The 18,898-nt window shown below is 39.8% G+C and overlaps 2 protein-coding genes across 3 annotated transcripts in view; both read left to right on the forward strand.

Moving 5' to 3' along the window:
- Nucleotides 1–11,417, forward strand: part of abhd13 (abhydrolase domain containing 13) — a 49,380-nt gene extending 37,963 nt beyond the window's left edge. For both annotated transcript variants that reach the window (XM_068034134.1, XM_068034133.1), the window contains exon 2: nt 8,025–11,417. In XM_068034134.1, the coding sequence (XP_067890235.1) occupies nt 8,068–9,078 (1,011 nt within the window). In that variant the 5' untranslated portion in view covers nt 8,025–8,067 and the 3' untranslated portion in view covers nt 9,079–11,417. The remainder of the gene's footprint in view (nt 1–8,024) is intronic.
- Nucleotides 11,418–14,627: 3,210 nt separating this feature from the next.
- The window catches only part of LOC137371004 (tumor necrosis factor ligand superfamily member 13B-like), a 71,462-nt gene continuing 67,191 nt past the window's right edge, over nt 14,628–18,898 (forward strand). The window contains exons 1-2 of the mRNA XM_068032904.1: nt 14,628–14,957; nt 15,064–15,157. Coding sequence (XP_067889005.1) covers nt 14,694–14,957; nt 15,064–15,157 — 358 coding nt within the window. The 5' untranslated portion in view covers nt 14,628–14,693. The remainder of the gene's footprint in view (nt 14,958–15,063; nt 15,158–18,898) is intronic.

The following is an 18,898-nucleotide window of genomic DNA, read 5'->3' on the forward strand; positions in this document are numbered from 1 at the left end:
ACCGGAGCACCCGGAGAAAACCCACGCAGACACAGGGAGAACTTGCAAACTCCACACAGGCAGTACCCGGAATCGAACCCGGGTCCCTGGAGCTGTGAGGCTGCGGTGCTAACCACTGCGCCACTGTGCCGCCCTTATCTTATCTTAGTAGCTACAAATTAACCCCTAAGTTCCTGTTCTCTCTGTACTTTGCCAATTCGGTTTGGCTCGAGTCTCCCGCTGATTCAACGGAGAGATTTATCCTCGAGCCCACCTGGGGCGCCAATTATGTTAACCGTGGAGCGGAGTCAACTCCCCCTTGTCCACAGCTACAGTTACTGGCTTAGTACAAAGAGGGGGAACTCAGTCCTTTCTTTAACTGTCAATTTACTTTATTCATGTTGTTGTACAATGTAAGAATAAGGCTTATACACTTAGTTAGACAAAAACATACAACTCCCCTGAGTTATACAGTTAATAACAAAACTAGCTAGAATTCATTAGCACACCCACTAGGTTCCTCTGACTTTCCCTGTCCTAGTCACAGAATACAAAGGATATTACCCGAAAAAGGGAGAGTTAACGCTGGCCAGGCGTTCCGTTCTCGTTCTCTCTCTCTCTCTCCCCTACGTCGTCGCCGCGTCACTCACGCAGGGTCTTCAGCTTCCACGATGGTTGATCTCCGGAGTTTTCACTGGCTCTATGCCCAAAAAGCGCTATTCTTATCCTGTTGCTTATCTCTCCAAATCTGAGTAATTAGTTCAAACTGGTTTTTACCAGCACAGGCCAGTGTCCGAGCTCCAGGTTACTACAGGTCAAACAATTCCAGCACTTTGTAACTGATTCTGTTTGACTTGCAGCATCTGGCCAACAATTGCATCTACTGCAATACCATTATATACTCTCTCTGTCACCTCTTCAAAAAATTCAGTAACGTTGGTCAATCAAGATTTTCCCTTTTGAAATCCATGCTGACTATTCATTATTATGTTTTACTTTTCTAGATCATCTTCAATTCTCTCCTTTTAGTAGGGATTCCATTATTTTATTCCTACTGCCGATGTTGGGCTGACTGGTCTATAACCCCCTGGGCATATTCTGTCCCCCTTCTTAAACATAAGAATTATTTTAGCTATCCACCATTCGTCTGGTTCTACGCCTTTTTCTAACGAATTTTTAAATATGTGTAGTAATGCCCCTGCTAGCTCTTTTCAAATATGTGGATGCAATCCATCTGGACCAAGGACGTTATCTTTTTTGAGTTTTGTTAGTTTATTTGATGCATCCACTTTTTTTTTAAATTTAAATGCACATGTCTACCTGTTCTATCTCTCTGGTAACTACTGGAGCAAAAAATTTAATATTTCTGCCAGTTCTCTGTTGTTCCCTGTGGTATTATCCTGTCTATCCCTCAATCTGCTTATTACCATCTCAGCCTCCATTTGTTTTAGTGATGTGTCTGTAAAATATTTTACTATTTTGTTTTACGTTCCTTGATCATTTAATTTCATGGTTCCATTTTTTGACTTCAGTCCTAATTACTTCATATTCTCTCTTATCATGCACTCTTCTTCTGTCTATAGAGAACTTAGTGCATGCCTCTTTCCTAACCCTCTTAGGGCTGGAGACCCAGATCTCGGGTAAGTGAGGTAGGGTAGGGTAGCCACGGCCATTCCGGAAGGCCTCAACGATGAAGGGAGAGGAGGGGTGGGCATGGAGTACAGGGGGATGTGGTTACAGGGAGGCATTTTGTTTGCTAGCGGCGTCCCTTCATGGGCCAAGATTTCCCACAGAGGAGGGGCCCCCACCACAAGCCCGCAGTGGGGTCGCATCATTTTACAGACATCCTCACCGCATGATGGAGGACCCCCTGCCACTGGCCAGCGGTGGAGGGGGAAAAGAGGCTCAAGTGGCTGTTCATAGGCCACTTAAGGGGCCTCAATTGGGCAGGAAGGCTGTAGTCAGCCTCAACCACCATCAACAAAATTGCGATGCGACGGAGAGGCAACGGGCCCTAAGCCCGATCCCCTTACCCCATCACAATTCTATGCCCCCCATGCCTTCGAAACTGTCTCGGGGGGTCCATAAAATTCAACCCTTTTATGTGCAGAATTCTTTCCTAATTTCGCCCCTAAAACATCTGGCTTTATTTTTTTAGAATTGTGACCCTTAGTGCTAGGCTCCCCAACCAGCAGAAATAGTTTCTCTCTATCTACCCTATCTGTTCCCTTAAAATTTTGAAAACTTTGATCAAATCACCCCTTTGCCTGCTAAATTCCAGGGAATACAACACTAGTTTATATAATTAGCTTTGTAATTTAACCCTTGGCCTCCAGGTATCATTCCTGGAAATGTACAGTGCACTCCCTCCAAGGCTTCCTCCAAAGATATGGTGCTCAGAACTGCTCAAAGTATTCCAGGTGTTGTCTAATCAGAGCTCTGCATAGTTGTAGCATAATTCCTACCCCTCGTGTATTCTAATCCTGTAAATATAAAGGCCAGCATTCCATGAGCCTTTTTGGTCATTTTCTGTACCTGTTCATTTTAACAATCCATATACATAGAATCCCGCCCCCCACACCCTGGAATCTGGAATACACTGCCTGAAGAGGTGGGAGAGGCAGGAACCCTCAATGTTTAAGAAGTATTCAGATGAGCACTTGAAACGCCATAGCATACAAGGCTACGGGTCTAAAAACTAAACTAAAAAAGCTACGGGCCAAGTGCTGGAAAATGGGACTAGAATAGTTTAGTTTAGAGATACAGCACTGAAACAGGCCCTTCGGCCCACCAAGTCTGTGCCGACCATCAACCACCCATTTATACTAATCCTACACTAATTCCATGTTCCTACCACATCCCCACCTGTCCCTATATTTCCCTACCACCTACCTACACTAGGGGCAATTTATAATGGCCAATTTACTTATCAGCCTGCAAGTCTTTGGTGTGTGGGAGGAAACCGGAGTACCCGGAGGAAACCCACGCAGACACAGGGAGAACTTGCAAACTCCACACAGGCAGCACCCAGAATTGAACCCGGGTCGCTGGAGCTGTGAGGCTGCGGTGCTAACCACTGCGCGCCACTAATAATTCGGTGCTTGATGGCCGGCACAGACACGATGGGCCGAAGGGCCTGATTCTGTACTGTATAACTGTATGACACCCCACCCAAGTCTCTTTGGACCTCCACTGCCTCTAGTTTTTCACCATTTAAGAAGTACTTTTTTTTTCCTTTTTTATGTCCAAAGTGGATGACCTCATTTTTTTTTACATTGAAATCCATTTGCTACAGTTTTTCCCAATCATTTAATCTATTAATACCTCTTCGTAATGTTATGCTTCCATCTAAACTACCCACACTGCTGGCTATCTTTGTTTCATTGGCAAAATTGGATGTGTGACTTTGTCCCATCATACAAGTTGTTAGTAAATATGATGAACAAACAGAGATCTGCAAAGAATTTGCAGCCAAATTAGTATCCATGGCTTCAGAAAGTAGGCCTAATGAGCATATTTGAACAAGCGTGGGGGACTTTCTAGTGACTTGGCCAGCCAATGTCTCAGATTATCATGTGAGCTTCATTAGAACAGTCTAGGAGGCAGTGGACAGAGCGGAACTTGGGCAAAGAATTAAAATGTCGAGCAACTGGCAGCTCGTATGCATACTTGCAGATGGAACAGAGGTGTTCCACAAATCTGTATTTGGTCTCCCCAGTGTAGAGGAGTTTGCACAGTGAGCAGCGAATGTAGTATGCTAAATTGAAAGTAGTACAAGTAAATTGCAGTTTCACTGCGGATGAGTGTTTGTGGCCCTGGACAGGAGGTGAAAGGGCACATGTTGCATCTGTTCGCTTGCAAAGGAAGGTGCTTGGGAAGGGGAGGGAGTGTTCGTGACTGAAGAGTGGGCTGGGGTGTTTTGGAGGAAACCGTTCCTTTGGAATAGTAAAAGGAGAGGGGAATATGTATTTGGTGATAGTATCATGCTGGAGGTAATGGAAATAATGAAGCGTGATCCATTGAATGTGGGGGCTGGGGAGGGACCCTGTTGTTCCTCTGGGAGGGAAGGGAAAAGGTGAGGACAGAGATGCAGGAAATTGAGCACATTTGAAGGGCCCGTTAACCACAGCAGAGGGGGATCCTCGGTTGAAGATAAAGCAAGACATACCGGAAGGACTGTTATGGAAGGTGGCACGTCAGAACAGATGTGAGTGAGAAACTGAGAGGATGGAACAGAATTCTCACAAGAAGTGGGGTGGGAGGAAGTGTCATTAAGGTAACTGTGGAAGTCAGTGGCCATATTTTAGATATTGCACGACAGCGTATCCAAGGAAATGGAGATAAAGAAGTCGAGGAAGGAAAGGGAAGAAACTGAGATAAACCATGTGAAGGTAAGGGAGGGTGGGGTGGTGTGAGGGTGGAAATTGAAAGCAAAATTAATAATTTTCCTGTTTGGGCGAGAACAGGAAGCAGCACTGGTACAGTCATCAGTGTACCGGAGAGGTTAGGGAGGGGACCTGAGTAGGACTGGAACAAAGAATGTTCCACATATCCTACCAAAAAGCAGGCTCAGAGCCGTACAGGTTCCCACAGCAATACCTTTTATTTGGAGCAAGTGTGTGTGATCAAAGGTGAAGTTGTTGAATGTCGAAACAAGTTCAGTAAGGCGAAGGAGGATAGTGCTGAATGGGACTGGTTTGGTCTCCATTCAAGGAAGAAAAAGCTTGAAGTTAAATCATGAGAGTTAATGTAAAGTCTTCACATAAAATTATTGTCTTGTTAGCTACTGTATACATCATCTATGTTCCTAGGTTGTTGCATGTGAAAAATTCTAGGCTATTTAAGTGACTTTGGTTTTAATCAGAAAAGCATCATAATACAAGGAAGCAAAACAAGCAAACACTATGGACTGCAAGACACTGCACTTTGTTACAATGATGTGCATAGAAGACTGCATCGACGACACAGAGTTGACATTGAAGAGGGGACCAGCAGAGAAAGATATTGAGAGGCACAGTAGTATATGCTATTTCTTGAACCTTGGCAACAGTTAAATGGGCTACAACCAACCCTTCCAGCCTTGTGCATTCCTGCAGTACAGACAGAGCAATTTAAGGGGCGACCAATAGCATTGAAAATAGTTTGAGGGGGAAGCTATGTGCGGGTAACTTGTTTAGGAGTGCATGGCGACAGACTCTGTTTTGGATGTGTGTTTTAATTATCTAGATCACTTTCTTTACCTTTCTGATAAATCTAGTAGTGTGGACTAGATTCAGCACTTGAATCTGGTTGATGGTTTGTGTTTGCCATTCGACAAACAAACCATAAGGTAGCTTGGAGTTGAATCAGGAGAGTTAAAATAAAGGCCTCATCTGAAATTATTGTAAGCCATGACTCAGCAAACATCCCACCAAATAAAATTGTGCATCATCATTACTGAATAATATTCTCACTCCTAAGATCTGAGAGGCAGATGGTGGCGGTATAGATATTTGTGTACAGTATTGGTGCCATTTTTCATGCACAGCAAAATCCTAGAATTGAGATGTTGCAAATGTTAGATTTTCTCCCATTCCTCCGTGTTAACTTCCTACAACTTCAGTTTTTGCCAAGCAAAAATGGTATAACGTAATTTTGCTATAGGGTTCAGATGAAACTATGGCTGAAGGAAGCAAGAGGAGAGCAAAGTACCAATATCAAAAGTTACTTTACAGAGCGTGGCAGTTCTATGTAAATACAGTGTAATATTTGTGTTGTTCATACTATTTATCTTGGGAGTGTTTTTTTCTTTCTCTGTTTTTAAAAACAAAGGAGGTGTCTGTATGCCTTTAAGGCTGAGAAGTTTCTATTTTCTCTGGGAACAGTGTGTGTGAGCTGCAAGCCTGTTCCTAGGCAACAGCAGGAGAGATGAGGTCACATGCCGTATGGTATCAGTTGACTGTGTAAGAACTGGATAGAACTGGTTTGATCTGGCAGACCAGAGAAGCATGCTCTCCGTGAAGGAAGGATTTGTCTCCCTCCGCAGAAATTGGCCTACCGGCTGTGTTTGGCCTAAAGAGGGAAAAAAACCCTGGAAAGGACTCTTGGCATTGTTGGAGGGAGCAAATTCCTTTTTACTTCCAGTCTCTGAGAAGTCTCTGCCTCAGGAGTGACTTTTCATTGCCTTTTGTGTTTCTGGGAGTTCTGGAATTCTCTAAGGTTTCTACTGTTAGACTGCTAATTAAAAATCCAAATAGAACTGTTGCTATACTCCTTGTTCAAAGAGCTGTGTGATGCCTGCGGCAGCCGAAGTGCCTTGAACGCCTGTCCATTACAGACTGTTCATCAAATTCGCCTGGAGACTTCGAGTGGCATCTGACTATTGGGCTCTGGGACACCTCACCGAACCAGGAACGTAACCCACCAGGACTTAGAACCCAGCTGTTTATTTATCCCTAAGAAATAGCTCTAATTTAAAACATTTTTAAAACCAGTTACTGGTTGGTTTTTGAATGTATGTGTGTGTGTCTGTATGAGAGTTGGGAGGAATAAGAAGTTATAAAATCTTTTTAGGCATAGATTTATCTCGATATTGTTTAAGATTTAGTTCATTAAATAGTTAATTTCTTATTGTTTAAAGAAACCTGGCTTGGTGTGTTTAATTCTGGGGTTTAATAAAGCGTTTAATTTGGCTAATTTCTGGTAGTTGGGAAACTTTAATAATATGCTGTGACCTGTGGAGTAGTGGGACTCAATTGACAGTGCATTACTCCCGCCTGGGGCGTAACATATTTAAGTGGAAATTGCAAAATATTTGCAAGTTTTGGAAAGGCAGTTTCTCATTTTGGAACATTACATCAATTTTCTACCCAAGATGAAGGATAATTGAATGTATAATCCAGAGTTTCATTTTTTGATTTGAGGGACACATATGAAAGAGTTGTGGTAGTATCTCCCTGTGTGATTCAAGAATGTTCACTTTGCTATGGGAGATATCACCTTAACTGACAAGCTACTGGAGAAAAACTACAGTTAAGCAAAAACCTACAAGTTGTGTTGCTGGAGCGTCCAAACTATGGTCTGTGGGCTATGAACAGGCAACTCTTCAAACCCTGGCAACGCAGCTGTTTTGGTCTGTTCAAATGTTGTGAACCTGGAATTCTGGAAAGGGCTATTATAAGTGATGTTGCCTCTTTTGTACATAAATTCTAAATTAAAACACTTGAGGTTTATTAAAACCAGCCATGCAATACTTGCAAATTAATGGAAACATCCAAGATCTGCATCTAAGTGAATTACCGAGGCAGAAAGCTTAAACACTTCTGTCACTATGATGGGAGGGAATTACTGCATGGAAAATATTGCATCTGAAGACTGCAGGGCTACACCCTGTTTCTTTCTACCCTGCTCTTCACTTAAGTCTGATGTCAACTTTTTCGTGACACTAACTTGAAAATACAATGTGTTCATAATTGAAATGTTGGGAGTGCCTAAATTGCAATTTGGAGTTGCATGTCTTCTCAAGTCTGCTTGTTAAATCTAGCCCTTGGAAGTTTTGACTTCCTAGAGTGTGATACTTCCTCATGTAACAGTTATTTGAAGTATACTTTTATGATTTTAACATGTTCTATGATCAAATTATGAAGCAGCAGGTTTTCAGTTTAAATTGCCATTTGTGTGTGCATGGTTTTATTTCTGAGCTGTCCTTGATTTTTCTCATTTGAAAATATACATTTGTACTTCATTTCATGCTGGTAATGTTTTTTTAAAAAATTAAAATGGAAGCTGATGTAAAGGCAAAATTCTTTGTGACATGACCCAAATACAATACCACAAAGTGTTCAATATGCTTGTTAATAATACTGTGAGCCAGGTGCTTTGTTTACTATTGGATAAAAAAATGTACAGCTTTCATTTTGTAGCATCCTCTGCCTTATGGATACTTTGAACAATATTTACCAGCTATAAATTGATTTTATCATGTTCTCAATCTTTCAAAGGATAATTGTGTAGCAAGCGTTGAAGTTGGTGAACTGATTCATCTGTGTTTAACTTTTTTTTTATAGAACGGATGTACATGACAAGTTAGTGCCTGCGAAAGAAACTATAATGGAAAAAACATGGAAATCATGGACATATGCCAGGAGATGGCTGATTGCCTTGGTCTCGTGGTCCTGGAGTTTATGTCGAATTTCTCTGCTAGCTTTGATTTTAACCTTTCACCTATATGGTGGGATCCTTTTGCTTCTCTTGATACTTGCATCAGTAGCAGGTATATTGTACAAATTCCAAGATGTGCTCCTCTACTTTCCAGAGCAACCACCCTCCTCACGTTTGTACATTCCTGTGCCTACTGGGATCCCACATGAAAATCTCTTCGTTAAAACCAAGGATGGAGTCCGACTCAATTTGATTCTGTTGAGGTACACTGGAGATAATGCACCGTATTCACCAACCATAATTTATTTTCATGGGAATGCAGGTAATATTGGTCACAGGATACAAAATGCTCTGTTGATGATGGTCAATCTGAAAGTTAATGTATTACTTGTAGATTATAGAGGTTATGGAAGGAGTGAAGGGGAACCGAGTGAAAAAGGCCTTTACTTGGATTCAGAGGCTGTGCTGGACTACGTCATGACAAGACCAGATCTTGATAAAACAAAAATAATTTTATTTGGCCGCTCCTTGGGCGGAGCAGTGGCTATTCACCTGGCCTCAGAGAATCCACACCGGATTTTTGCAATAGTCGTTGAGAACACGTTCCTCAGTATCCCCCACATGGCCAGCACTTTGTTCTCCTTCTTTCCCATGAGATATCTTCCACTCTGGTGCTACAAGAACAAATTTCTGTCCTACAACAAGATTGCACAGTGCAGAATGCCTTCTCTTTTGATTTCTGGTTTATCAGACCAGTTAATTCCACCAGTCATGATGAAACAACTGTGCGAACTGTCTACATCACGGACTAAGAGACTAGTCATATTTCCAGATGGAACTCACAATGACACCTGGCAGTGCCAGGGCTATTTTACTGCTCTTGAACAATTCATCAAAGAGTTATTAAAAAACAATTCACATGAAGAAATAAAAACCACGTCTAATGTAACAATAATATAACTTTTTTTCTTCTGTACGTGATGCAACTTTTAAATCTATAAGTAAGCAAAAGGTGAACATTAACTTGGAAAGTCCTTATTTGCTACTTTATCACCAATGGTAGAACATTTTTACCTGTTTAAATGCATGAGAAAAATATACTGATATTTCATAGAGCTTTGTTGATCTGATCAGCTGCGTTCAATACTGTAATGTAAAATGATTTCTTTTTTGTGAGCAGTGTATATAACCATTAATTTAACTATTTCCCCTTTTGAATCCACATTTTGTTTAAATTTTCTGTGTAAGTGATAAATTTTGAAACTGTAAGTCTCATTACATATGTCAGAATTGTCTCTATAGCACATATATTGTAGCTTCAAGTTTTAGAAAAATAATTGCACATGGACCACAAGCTGTTAAGGTCAATAGGCCAATTTATCTGATTGTTCATAGAATTATTGCATTTCAGGGCATTACTTTGCTGAAATAAATCATGCACCATTAGAAAATCTTGAAAACATTACAGAAATGATTATTCATTTTGAAGTGTTATATTCACTGACTTTTACCTTTATTAATGAATGTTTGAGTTCTAATCTGGGTCCTGTGCTTTACTCCTCATTGAGAATCTATCTTTTGGAGCTGAGGTTAAATATACCTATTGGCTATTCACAGTCTGACAGTCAATTTCTCTTGAAATTTTGAATAGGCTAAATTGATGTGGATTCTTATGGAACCAAATTGACAGACCATTGACCCAATTTAAAAAGCATGACCTGTGAGAAACAGATTATGCATAAATTCTATTTTTAGCACTAAATGCCATTTTCTGTGTAATAGCTATTGTAAGGTTTATCCACTGTAGTAGTACTTAGATACAGTTTTAATTAATATCGTTTTTAAGCCATGCGTTTGTTTCAACTTTTGAATTTAATCTGACATTTACAAAGTGTCACCTTTTTTCTTGTTCCTCTGATTCCACATATTTGCTATCTTTTATCATCCAGTTTACTTGCATAACTTCCTTATTCAAAATCTTACAATGGCCAAAAAGGGCTTTACGACAAAGAACCAAAGTATTAGGTACTGCACTATTTTTGTATATGAGAAAAGACTTCATTGAAACTTTCAACTCTCTAAAATATTTAATTATGGAACACGAGTTGAAAACCACTGTTCCACACAACAGATTCCAGGACAGTATTACATAGCTAAATAGTGTAATCTGAATGTATCGCATCTGGAATTTTTTTATTAAGTTTTTCTTCTATTTTCTCTACCAATTCCAGTAAAATGAAGGCCACCTACGCAAAAATATTGTAACGAGTAGAAATTCTTCAAAGAAAAACCACAGTAGAGTGGGAGTTTCAGCCAGAGCTTTGATAACACCTTTTTACGGTTGAGTTTCTTTACATTGCTGTTATCAAATAAATACTTTGAACCTTACCTGTGTCCTACTCTGGGTAAGGTACTTTAAGTCAAATGCATGATATAAAGAAACTCTACAAGCAATGATAAACTTTCCTGATGAGGGAAGTGATGATTTGCAAAGTGTTTTTGCTGCTGGCTGATAATGACAAAAACAAGGCACTGCTTTACATTCATTTTTGTTGGAATAAAAATGTTCAAAACAGGCATTTTTTAAAACATTTTTATCAGTGCAACTGATGATCATCAACCTCTGAATAATTGAACATAGGAGCCTTATGAGATGCAGCATTTTTATTGTGGATTGGAAGTGCATTGTGCAATAATGTCCTTAAACTTCTGATCAGTTCAACAACAACAGTATTGTGGTCATTGAAGAAAAGTGATTTAAGGCCATTTCACCTATTTATAATGGCTATTCCCATTGAAAATGAGTTGGTACCTTTCATATGATCACATATTTAGTCAGTTACTATACCAGGGGTATTGCTGAATTTAAATGTGATTTATTATTAATATATGCAGTGCAGGATGCAAAAGACAGATCCGACCTTGAAAACGTAAGTGTTTTCTGTAGTTCTGCAAAATAGTTTTTATTCAAATAGATATTTGAATAACTGATAATTGTTCTCCAGCTTTTGGATGTCCGGTTGCAGATTTAGCAGACATATCCCTGTTTCTCTCAGTTCTGCCAATAGTTTTGACTGAAAACACATTTCCCTAATCTTTTAAAGTGCACAGAAAATTGTTGGTCGTGGTAATAACATGTTTTGTGAAGTGTGAAACTGAAACAATGGGATTATTTGTGAAGTTTAGCAAAGCCTGTTACTTCTGCTTTTACATATCTGATTCTTGGCACAGTAAGTCTGTGTTCTAAAACTTTTCTGATCCTGTATATTCATGAAATAAACTTTTTTGTCTTTGCATTTTGTTCTTGCGTTATTGTATTTTTTGCAGCAGTTTTATAACTGCTGTGATCTTGAATACCAAAACAGCTTTGGTCTTCAAGATTTAAAAACTATCCAAGTCCTGAAGGTCATGCAGAGAAAATCCACGAGGCTGACTCTGACTATCAAAGAATTGAGTTATGAGAAGATAGCAAAAAGTTAGGCTCTTTGATCACATATAACTAATGTTGAGAAGGTAAGTGTGGAGCACTGCTGCAAAGTAAACTTTGATTAGAGGTTTAAACTAGTGAAAGGCAAATTTAGGACTGATGTAAAAGTTCTTAATCATTCTTTGTATGATCACATGGGATTAACTTGCAAGTATAATACTACGAGAAACAGTGGAATTATTTAAAATCGGCTAGCTGCTACAATAGAAAGGTTAATGTAGTTTCTTTTAGAAGGATGAGCTAAGATAGGCCTTTATTAATATTTATCATGATCATTCTAATTTAAGTATAATGCATTTTTCATATTGAGTTTTCCAACAGTGCAGCACTCCCTCAGTACTGCACTGGAGTGTCAGCCTTGATTAGAACCAAAGGATGTCCAAATTTGTCTACAAAAATAAGTTCTCTTCATATTCAGTTTATTCCTTGTAGTGTAACTCAGTCACTGTGAAACCATCACAAAACCATTATTCCTGCTAAATGTAGGGTGAAGCTCTATTTATCATGACTTTTAACAAATTTCTGCACAGCAACAGGAGGCAGGAGTCAAAATGGCTATCCAGTCAAGGGGAAAAAGTCCCAAAATTAGATGGTATTCCTGCTCCAGCTTCATAACAGACCTTGTACTTGGAACTGTGAACCTGACTGCTAAGTTTAGAGCTAATGATCTGATGTTCCTGAGCAGGATCTTACCATGCAAACTACAACCAGCTGACAGGATTCACAGGGCATCGCACTTTATCTGCAATAGAAGTTTTTTTACCCTTTGGAAAAAGGAGCAAAACAAAGTGGCTCAGTAACAGCGTCCACAACATAACCACTGTTCCAAGTGCTAGGAGTAATGACAATAATAGAGATGGAGCTAGGAAAAAAAATTCTCAATTTTTCCTCATTGCTATCATTGGATTCAATTCTTCCCTCCAAGCAGAAACCAAAGGGGCTGAGTTTCTTGACTCTGCGTTGTCAAAACTTCAGTGGATTGGGCCTTCTGTCCATCCTGTATCTCTGACTCCAACTGATTTCTCTGAGTCATTTTGTCAAGCTCCTAGCATTATTTCTGTCATTGCTAGCTGGCTTGGCTTGATTGGGAGGGGCATAGTTTAGTGTGGCTGAGGCAGAATTTAAAAATTTTCCATAAAATGTTTTCAAATGTGCCTCTTTGTACTAGTCCTTTTAAAGTTTAAATCCTGCCATGTTAGCAATGCTGAACACTAGTCCATTGATATTCCTGGCACACTTGACAGGAAATATGTTGTATGATAAATTTTACCATCATTTGGGTTTTATACTGTGTTCATTTTTGGGCAGATGTATGGTCGATATCACTGACGTCAGAAAGTCACAGAAGTGGCAATGGATTAGCATCTGCATGATTTGTTTTACCCATTCTGCAGTTTTACTGGGGAGCTGGTGTAACAGTGGAAAATGTGCTCATATTCTTAACCTCCATCTGCAGTCAACTGGCCAACTTCAATAAGAGCAAAATGTGTTTTTGGCAGTACAATAGGAAAGTGCTAAAATTATCAAATATTTGGAGGGTGGGGGAACATAATTGTCTACATATTGGTAAAGCCACACATGCCAAATGATGGCAAATACAGAGTGGATGATCCGGAGCTCTGGTCAGACAATACCCAAAGATCTCTGAAATTAGGGAGTGCAGAATGACCTGTTCCCTGCAAACGTAGAAAAGATACAGCAATATACCAAGACAAAGTGATATGTGCATTGAAACTAGCCTAGAAGCTTCCTGCTATACACCCTTTGTAAGTAAAATTAAGTTTTTGTAAGACACAAAAAAGTGGTGATCCTTCTGACATCAAATTAGAGCTTGCTAACTGCTACATCTCTGCCCTCAGCACCTCAGAGTTTTGGGCCTCACAGCTAGACACAAACCATTACTGAGCTGACCTCTCCCACAACTTCACTTCTCAGAATAATTGTACCAGCACTGCATGCACTATCTCAACCAGTGCAATCAAAATGACCAATAAAGACTGCAATCTGGTAATGCAACAAGTTGCCCACAAATTTTAAAAGCTAAATCACAAAACCCTGTACTGACTTTTTTAATCACTTAGACTGAATGTTTGAGCTCTTCCAGATTTCAAGTCAGCCATTCGCACTCATACCAAAAAATCAAAATTCCCAAAACTCGTAGGTTCTATAACAGTGGCTATAATCTCTTTAACACACAGAACCTTATCTACCAAAATCAAACTGACTTCACAAAGAAAGCTTCTCGGGGGGCGGGGGGGGTGGGGTGCTCCTGTTGAACAGTGTCCATCAATATAACAACGCATAGATAACTACTGGCGCAATCACTGGATCCCGGAAACATTTTAAACCAGCACTTCCTGTGCTGAAATAAATGGGCTTTGGTAATAGATTCAGAGAAAAGATCAAAATCCTCTGTTCCTACCCCCCACTCTCAAGAAACACTATCTATTTTATGTGCCTCATTGCTTTATGAACAATCCACAAAGGGATGCCCCTTTTGTTCACCCAACACTTAAGAATAAACCCATTGTGTGCAGACTGGAGAAGTGGAGTAGAGGATACCTGCATGATAATTCTTGTCACTAACCTACACCTCCAATATTTTCCTCTCTGGCTCAAGTTCATCAAAAATAAGAGCAAAGCTCTTTTCCAGGACATGCTGAAATAAAGACAAGAAAGGCCATCATTTTGTATGCATGAAGGTTGGTTTAAAAAAAAGAGATTTGGGAGGTACATGTATGAGAAGAACCCAGAGCAGCCAGAGAATTTGTCCTTTTGGTGCTTGCACTATTTTAAATATATATATTTTTAGTGATATGGTATCTGAAGGGGAGGAGTCCCTCAAAGGAGGTGGAGTCAACTTAAGGTTAGTATTGGGAGGTAGGTTTCTCTACACAAAGTGACCAATCATACTAACGCAATGTTTAGTTTCAAGAGTATGAAATGTTGTATAATCCAAGTGTAATGCTATAGTTGAAAAAAAATTCCGAGAAAGCACAGCTCCTGTGAACAGGAAATAGTATTAGCAATTGACAACCTTGTTCTGGATGGGTTAATGAGTCGGTGTAACTGAAAAGTGGAATTTGGGATGCAGATGAGAATGTTGCAACAAAGAGAAGGTTTTGATACACAACATAGATGTTTGATTTACTCAGCCTTCATCCTCACTTTAGCAGCTCTTATGTCAGCTTATACAGCAGCAGTTGCTCTACACCATGTTCTTGGACTGAAAGCAGAAATCTCATCCATGCGACTGGATTTGGAGACATACAAGTTTCAACTAGATCACTTGGAAGCATTAACGAGGGAGAACAAGGGCTTCTCAACCAACTGGAGCAGCTCAGTAAATCAGGTACTCTCCTAGCAATGAAATCCATTAGAATGTCAGTTGTTCATATTTAATTACTTTCTAGCAGGTGCAGAGTGCTGAACTTTTTCTTTAAATGACTTTTTTTTAGCAGGTTAGTGAATTTCTTGAGAAAAGACTGCACAGTGGGGAGCAATTGAGAGAAGAAACAAAATTTAGAGGAAGAAGGTCACTTCCTGAACAAGGTCTGTGCTTTTCCGTGTAAAAAAGACCTTTTGGTTTCTTTAAATTATGTATAGTTTGCACTATATATATAACTTGTGTTGTGACACATTAATGCCCAGAAATTTAGTGGATTAAATAAGTTTCTCAGTGTTACTTGTTTGTATATGTCTTTTTAGGTTTTACTGATATTGCAACTTTTGCATCACATTAGAGATGGAACCTGACCCAACTCAGACCCCAGCAGTATTAGACCACTTGAGGTGGACGCTTACCCCTCGGTTTTGACACCACATGGAGTACAATGTACACTCAGTTTTTACTGTAAAAAGTCTTTAAGTTTCCCCGTAGCACTTTTTAAAGTTAAATGAAGATTGTTATATGTTCGGAGAGTGTGAATGTTCATGCCTGTGCTCACAAAACATTTAAATGTAATTGTCTGGCAGACAGTGGAGCACTGACTCAATCAGGCAGTACAAGATAGGTACTGCTTATCTGGAATTGATAGTGCTGCCGCTGGTGTAAGACGTCACCTGCAGTATTAGCGTAACATAAAAGTGAAAAAGAGCATAACAAATGATCTGAAAATTTATACAGAATTTTTTTTAATGTAGGGAATAGCCTGTGCAGTATAATTAAATAAATGAATTGATTTTATAGGTCTGAAGGTTATTCTTATTTACGTTAAAAAATAAAACTGGACAGTAGATTCTAAGCTTGTTTGCATGAGTGAGAAAGAGGTTATAACTCAAATTATACACAGCATAATGGAATATTCTGTTCACTGAGATTTTTTAAAATTTTGTTGGAATTGTTATTACAAGCAGGTGAAGTTTAATGCTCCTTATTATGGGATTTAAAGTCATTTTTCCCCTCCCTATGACTCAACAAAACCTTGAAAATCCCCCTGGGGAGTGAGGTAATTTTGGCTTGAAATACTTATGTTGGGAGTCACAGAATTACTTTCCAGTTACTGCACTACAGCAATTGTTAAAAAAAAAATACATTAACCGTTTTTTAAATTTCCCACAATATGGAAAGAATTCATAGCAATCAAAGACAGAAAAACAAATTCCATCATGATAGTTTAATTATTTCAGGAGAGTTGTTACTTTTTTTTAAAGTAACGTGATTTATCAAAACCCCTGTTAAGTAAAAGCAAAATACTGCGGATGCTGGAAATCTGAAATTAAAAACAAGAAATGTTGGAAATACTCAGCAAGTCTGGCAGCATCCGTGGAGAGAGAAGCAGAGTTAATCTTTCAGGTCAGTGACCCTTCTTCAGAACTGGCAAATATTAGAAATGTAAAAGGTTATAAGCAAGTAAAGCGGGGGTAGGGCAAGAGATAACAAAGGAGAAGGTGTAGATAGGACAAGGTCACAGAATAGTTGACCAGAAGGTTTTGGAGCAAAGGCTAACAATATGTTAATGGTGTGTTGAAAGACAAAGCATTAGTACAGATAGGGTGTTAACGGACTGAAAATTGAAGAGCCGCAAGTACAAACATGAAAAAAAACAGTGGGGAGGTGCCATGGGAAGGGGACAAGGTGGTGGGGGTAATGGAGGAGTGGATCAGGGTGTCACAGAGGGAACGATTCCTTCGGGATGCTTACAGAGGAAGGGAGGGGAAGATGCTTTCGTAGTGGCATCACGCTGGAGGTGGCGGAAATGGCGGAGGATGATCCTTTGGATATGGAGGCTAATGGGGTGGAAAGTGAGGACAAGGGGGACCCTGTCGCAGTTCTGGGAGGGAGGGGAAGGGGTGAAGGTAGAGGTGCGAGAAATGGGCCGGACACAGTTGAGGGCCCTGTCAACCACAGTGGGGGGGCATCCTCTGTTGAGGAAAAAGGAAGACATATCCGAAGCGCTGTCATGGAAGATAGCATCAGGAGGTATTACACCTCCTGCAATTGCCCTTTTACCTCCTCTCTCCTCACTATCCCAGGCCCCAACACTCCTTTCAGGTGAAGCAGCGATTTACTTGTACTTTCAATGTAGTATACTGTATTCGCTGCTCACAATGTGATCTCCTGTACATTGCGGAGACTAAACGCAGACTGGGTGACTGCTTTGCGGAACACCTCCGATCAGTCCGCAAGCAGGACCCCGAGCTTCCGGTTGCTTGACATTTCAACACTCCCCCCTGCTCTCGTGCTCACATCTCTGTCCTGGGATTGCTGCAGTTTTCCAGTGAACATCAATGCAAGCTCGAGAAACAGCATTTCATTTACTGATTAGGCACACTACAGCCTGTCGGACTGAACATTGAGTTCAATAATTTCAGAGCATGATGGGGCCCCCCCCCCCCCCCATCTTACTTTTATTTTTAGTCATTTTTTTCTTTTTCCTCTTTTAATTTTTTTTGTGTTTTATTTTATTTCATCTTAGTTTGTTCAGTTTGCTTACCCACTTTTGTTTATGTTTGTACCCTTCGGTGACCCTTCTTTCAACACACCATTAACATATTGTTTGCCTTTGCTCCATGACCTTTTGGTCAGCTATGTGGCCTTGTCCAATCTATACCTTCTCCTTTGTTAACTCTTGCCCCACCCCCACCTCACTTGCTTATAACCTGTGACATTTCTAATATTTGTCAATTCCGAAGAAGGGTCACTGACCCGAAACGTTAACTCTGCTTCTCTTTCCACAGATGCTGCCAGACCTGCTGAGTGGTTCCAGCATTTCTTGTTTTTATTTCAGATTTCCAGCATCTGCAGTATTTTGCTTTTATTTCACCATTAACATATTGTTTGCCTTTGCTCCATGACATTCTGGGCAGCTATTCTGTGACCTTGTCCTATCTACACCTCCTTTGTTATCTCTTGCCCCACCCCCGCTTTACTTGCTTATAACATTTTACATTTCTAATATTTGCCAGTTCTGAAGAAGGGTCACTGACCTGAAACGTTAACTCTGCTTTTCTCTCCACAGATGCTGCCAGACCTGCTGAGTATTTCCAACATTTCTTGTTTTTATTACCCCTGTTGACAAGATTGTTTTCCATCTTAGATTAGCTCATTTATTTACTCTGAAAGAAACAAGACAATTTTCTGTTTTGTTAAACATTATAATCGAATGCATTAACTGCTCAAACAGTTCGGTTTAATAGAAAATGATTTTTTCTCTAATAAAGTTGTGATACTAGCAATTTCAAAAGTTTTAGATCTGTACTAGTCTCACTGCTATCTGTAATATGGTTTATCCAAGGTGCCTTGCACGTAGCACTGCGATTTATACAGGTTGTAGAACTCATGGTGTTTGTCTTAGCTTCTGAAAATATCAGGAATAGGCTGTATGTTGGAATGTTGAGTTTTTGCAATTAAAGAAATTGAATTATCAAATGATTTAAATTAAGCAATGTAAGTAACAGTAATTAAAAATTTGCATTATTAAATAACTTGAATTAAGCAACTTTAAGTTGTCACTTTTTTCCTTCATTCATGGGATTTGGGCATCGCTGGCAAGGCCAGTATTTATTACCCATTGCTATTGCCTTAGAGACGGCTGGTGAGCCGCCTTCTTGAACTGCAATCAGTTTTAGTTCTCATGCACATCTGCTTTAATACAAGTTTTGATAGAATAACGATTCTGTGACTAGCAAATCGAGTTGCAATTAACTTGAAGCAATGTTGCAGCTTATTGTACCAAATTGTAGCAAATCTTGCTGTGGCATCTCGCAGTCTATGAAGTAGGATTGTTTTCTTCCCTGTGCCCTTCAGCTTGAAATTCTTCTGCACTGCAACTTGCTGAACGTGCCAGTTAA

This window comes from Heterodontus francisci, chromosome 6 (assembly GCF_036365525.1).
Source record: "Heterodontus francisci isolate sHetFra1 chromosome 6, sHetFra1.hap1, whole genome shotgun sequence".
Classification (NCBI taxonomy): domain Eukaryota; kingdom Metazoa; phylum Chordata; class Chondrichthyes; order Heterodontiformes; family Heterodontidae; genus Heterodontus; species Heterodontus francisci.